The following is a 4,641-nucleotide window of genomic DNA, read 5'->3' on the forward strand; positions in this document are numbered from 1 at the left end:
AGTGAAACTCATAGCCATATAAGGGAGCAGAGTCCGTAGCAATAGAAGTAGAGCACCGCGGGTGAAGGGAGCAGAGCCTGTAGACATAAAAAGCATGCAAAATAGGTGGAGAATACAGAGCATATAGTAATAACAGAGTGAAGTGCCTATAGCAGTAAAAGAATGCAGAACCCCATGGTGAAGGGCGCAGAGCCTGTAGCATTAAGAGGATGCAGACCCTCATGGTGAAGGGTGCAGAGCATGTAATACACCTGATCGGAGAGCTGAGCCCCTGGTCCCTGATTGGAGAGTAAGGCTCCCAGCCTGTAATCAAAAAGTGAGGCCCCTAGATCCTGATCGGGAAGTCGTACTGTGAGTCAATGATCGGGGAGCTGTGTCCCTAGTGTAAGAGCAGGGAGTTGTATCCCTAGTGTATGAGTGGGGAGCTGGGCCCCTAGTGTCCGATCAAAGATCGAAGGCCCTAGTCTTTGATCAAGTACTAGGATCTTACTCTCTTATCAGGGAGCTATAGCAGCTCCGATAACCGTAAAAAGGGAGCAGAGCTGGTAACGTACCTGATCGGGGAGTCGTGCCAACCGGCTAAGGGTTTGTCTCGGTCCCTTGACTTCCGAATACCCGTGGGGTCAGGGGAAAATCATGATGGATAAACTAACCTGTCAGCCAACTGAAGCTCCACTCGATCCCTCAACTCCCGAATATCGGTAGAGTGAGGGTAGAAGATAATATGTTCGTCGGGATCCTCCGGAACTATAATAATGGCAGAGAACCTCCCGACATCATCCATCTTCACGTTCCAGAACAGGTGGAGAAGATTCCCACAGATGGCGCCAAATTTGATCATGTCCGGAAGCTGAGTCGGATGGACCGCCGGGTGAGGTGGTGAGAATGTTGACCTAGTCGTGACGTCCCGGAGGGGGGGTGTGCTGAGATGACTTCTGTGTTGACCAAGTCTTCAGAAGTCCCTTGGTCAACGCTACCTGCGGCCAGCGACCGGGTCCCCCCGGTCCTTGTACCCCAAGGCTCGAGGCAGATCCAATGAATATATGAGTAACAAGATAATAATATAATAATGAAATAAATGAGGGGTGAGTACGAAAAACGTACCCTGGCCCAGGGGCACCCTTGGATGGGACGCTGCTCGAGTTGTCGTGACTCGGAAGAGCAGGTGACTCGGAGTCGGATGCAGAGCTAGGTCTGGCGTCACGGAGCCGAATGTGGCCTGGATCCGGAAGACGCTACGCGGACTAGGAAGCAAGATCGACACGCAGGCCGGGAAACGAGATCTCCATGCAGGCCGGGAAGCGACACACAAGTCAAATCAATGCCAAGGTCGAGACATAACACACACACACACAAATTGGCGCGAAGGCTAGAGCACAACGAAAAGAGAACGCCAACAGATCATCCACCATAGGGCCTACGCCTATGGTAGATGAACCTGTGCTTGGGAACAACGGCAGGAGGGGAGGTTCCGGCGAAGCCGGTAGCGAGGGTGTGGGCTCCGGCTGTTCATGTAAGGGGGAAGCGGTGTCTCCTTGGCTGGCTCCGGCGAGAGAAGGAGAAAGAGAGGAGATGATGGCGAACCTTCCGATGAGGCGGTGCCGAACAGAGAAAGAAGAACTTCCTCGGCGGCGTCGACATGGAGGAGAGGGAGAGGAGCAGTGCGACATCGACATGGAGTAGAGGGAGAGGAGCAGTGGTCGGTCGTCGCCGGCGTCGCGAGGAGGAGAAGGAGAAAGGTGGGCAGGCTTCGGCGAGGAGTTGAGCACGAGGGGGAGAAGGGGAGGAGAAGAGGTGGAGGCCGGTGATCGGCGTCGGCGTCGGCGCCGGCGATGAGCGTGAGAGAGAGGAAAATCTTTTCCCTGGCGGCAGCGAGAAAACCCCCAACGCATGAACCAAGCCCCCCCTTGCATGCTATAGTGTCCTCCTCTTAAAACCCTACGTCATGCTTTTACCAAATTACCCCTCACTTTTCGATTAATTTCTCCTCTGCCCTAAACAATATCCACATCAAATAATAACAACAGTAAAAAACTAAGGAAGGGAGGTAATATGAGCAAACACACAGATACAAAGAAAACAAGGCTTCTAAACATATATTTCACTTAAGCTCTCCAGCTAATAAACATAATTATCAAATTCATAAATATTTAAATAAGCTTAGAAAAAAGTTGGTGGCATCTTAAATCTGTTAGCAAAATGGATAGCCAAAATATTTACAGACCACAAATTACACCAACTTTCCCATGGTTTGGGACATAGATTTGGTTTAGATGCACTAACATTTTCAACTTGACGGCGAGTACCAGCAAATTCTTCCGCATTGCTTAGCAGTAGAAAACTGAGCATGTCGAATGAACTATGCGATAACATGAACTAGGAACAATGGTATCGGAATCAGATGTAAATGAGACATAGGTGACTCGCGTAAATATGCATTCCATGCTAAAATGATTACTGAATCAAGCAGACGACGAAACACGGGCAAAAACTTTGATGATCGAAGTTGTAGATCACCACTATAGGTCGATGGGCTTTATCGGATCTTGAGCTGCCAAGCTCTCTGATATCGCGGCCAATGATTTAAGGTTGCACTTGATAAGAGCCTCAACAAAAAAGCAAGTGTCATCCTTGGTGTTTCCTTCAGGCACATCGACTACAAATGATTCGATCACCAATGTTGCCGGTCTACCATCGACAATCTCAGGGTGTGCAGTCAAAACAGATGAGTAGTTCTGAAGAAAAAATTAAGATTTCTATGAGCTAAATCATCAATACAAGCAAAAACTACATTCATCAAAAAACTCTAATAGGCGACATTTAGCATAGTTAACATTTACATCATCAAGTAGATTAACAAAGACAACAGCTACTGAAGTTAAGCAAACCAGTGCAATTACAATGCAGTCTATTGGCGAAAATAAGCAGTAGCACTCAAGATTCAATACAATTGGATACTTCCAACCTTTACAACAACCACTTTTGATTCAAAACAGATACATAGTTGAAAGAGAATACAAATTGTGTCCTATCCTTAGGAAAATTATGCCAGATATTGTTCGTCCTACTTACAACAACCGATATTGATGCACAAGTTTCACTAAATTGCCTAAACAATGGAATCTCCGTGACAGCTTCATCGTATATACCGATGAAAGGCGAGGATAATCGATCGTATACACCCTAAAATTTTAGATTGCTTTTGTTAGTTTAAGGCTAACTGTTCCTATGTACGCTTAGGATGTAAAAGTACATTTTTACATCAAATGTACAAGATTGAAGCAAAGTTAGATAAGTTCCTAAAGGACAAAAAGGAAGAAATATTTGAAACTTGAAAAAATCAATTCTCATAATTCTGAAGAAGATACTATATACTTCAAGGGTGATTTCCCTATTGGAAGATTCATGTTGAATATTGTCTGAAAAAGTTCTCATTTTCCCTAACAAGAATGTTAAGCAGGTGTTCTACCTAATCTCAATCTTACGACAAGGGCAGAAGAGAAGAAAGAACCAATCTCTTAGTAGATGATAGCTGAGAAGAACAAAATACCTGAAGCCTGTGGTCTCCTCCAACAATCTTGATGCTCAAAATGCGCTCATCGTCATCGAGCTGCTCGAGCCTTTCAGTGCTGGTAGTAGCAGGCAGACCGGACTTGATGTTAACTTCTCTCAAGCACCCCACTGCAAAATCCCCTTGCATGATGCATCTGCTCACGAACGGCTTGTACCGCTGCGGCTGGTCGAATCGCCTCACCAAAGACCACACCTGCCACGGGAATCATTCTTCCATCACAAATTTTGATCTAGAAGTCCAAATCAAAGATCTCAAAATAAATAATAACCATTATAACTAGGGAAGAACTTGAAATTTGCTAAAATCGAGTTGGTAACAAATCGCATGCATAGAAAAAGAACTCCATTTGTTGGGATGGATGGGAACAAGTCCGAAAATAGCATACTCGAACATCAAGCGCTAAAACGAAGTTAAAACAGAATCCCTAAACTTCTAGCTCGTACGAGATGGACGGGGGCTTTGATGTGCTTGAGCACGCACGAGCTGCACTGGTTCTCCTGCAACTCATGGAGGTGGAATCTCCGGACGCACTCCGACTCCATGACCCTGCACCCGATCCCCGGCGGGTTCATCTCGTCGGCGAGTCGCCAGTACTCCGGTATGGCACCGTCGCTCCTCCCCACCATGTTTCTCCTTCGGATTCCACGAAGAATCGAGGTAGCTCCTCAATCGCCTCTACAGAACTCTCCAAGCGCCCTATCAATGGCTCCAGAATGGATCGACGAGAATCCTTTCCGCTTCAAAATATTATTCTCGCTTCGCCTCAGCGTATTAATATTATTCGGTACATTTACTTTTTGACCCAAAAATTTTTACCTTTTTAAAAAATGCCTCTCAGAATTACAAAACTGATGTAATAGTTTAAGTTTTAAAGGATACTCACAAGATAAACAAAATTAAGAGGATCAATCTGACATCGGATAAACTTATGTGAGTCAAATGAAATTCTTTCATCAATATCCATATTCCGTTCGTTCGTCCGTTCGTTTTGCCTTTCTGTGAAATAGTTTCCCTGTGCGTATTAAAAGCCTCTGGACTTTTGCTTTTTTACTTAATTGCCACCGGGG

General features: G+C 45.7%; 1 protein-coding gene across 1 annotated transcript; it reads right to left on the bottom strand.

The window, feature by feature from the left end:
• Positions 1 to 2,104: 2,104 nt before the first annotated feature.
• LOC121992639 (abscisic acid receptor PYL8-like) lies at positions 2,105 to 4,314 on the bottom strand. Its single transcript, XM_042547133.1, has 3 exons — positions 4,018 to 4,314; positions 3,551 to 3,766; positions 2,105 to 2,735 (listed from the first exon to the last, which is right to left on the bottom strand). The coding sequence occupies exons 1-3, from the start codon at positions 4,198 to 4,200 to the stop codon at positions 2,520 to 2,522; spliced, it is 615 nt and encodes a 204-aa protein (XP_042403067.1). The 5' UTR covers positions 4,201 to 4,314; the 3' UTR covers positions 2,105 to 2,519.
• Between the last annotated feature and the right edge of the window lie 327 nt (positions 4,315 to 4,641).

The sequence above is a fragment of the Zingiber officinale genome, chromosome 6B (assembly GCF_018446385.1).
Source record: "Zingiber officinale cultivar Zhangliang chromosome 6B, Zo_v1.1, whole genome shotgun sequence".
Lineage (NCBI taxonomy): Eukaryota > Viridiplantae > Streptophyta > Magnoliopsida > Zingiberales > Zingiberaceae > Zingiber > Zingiber officinale.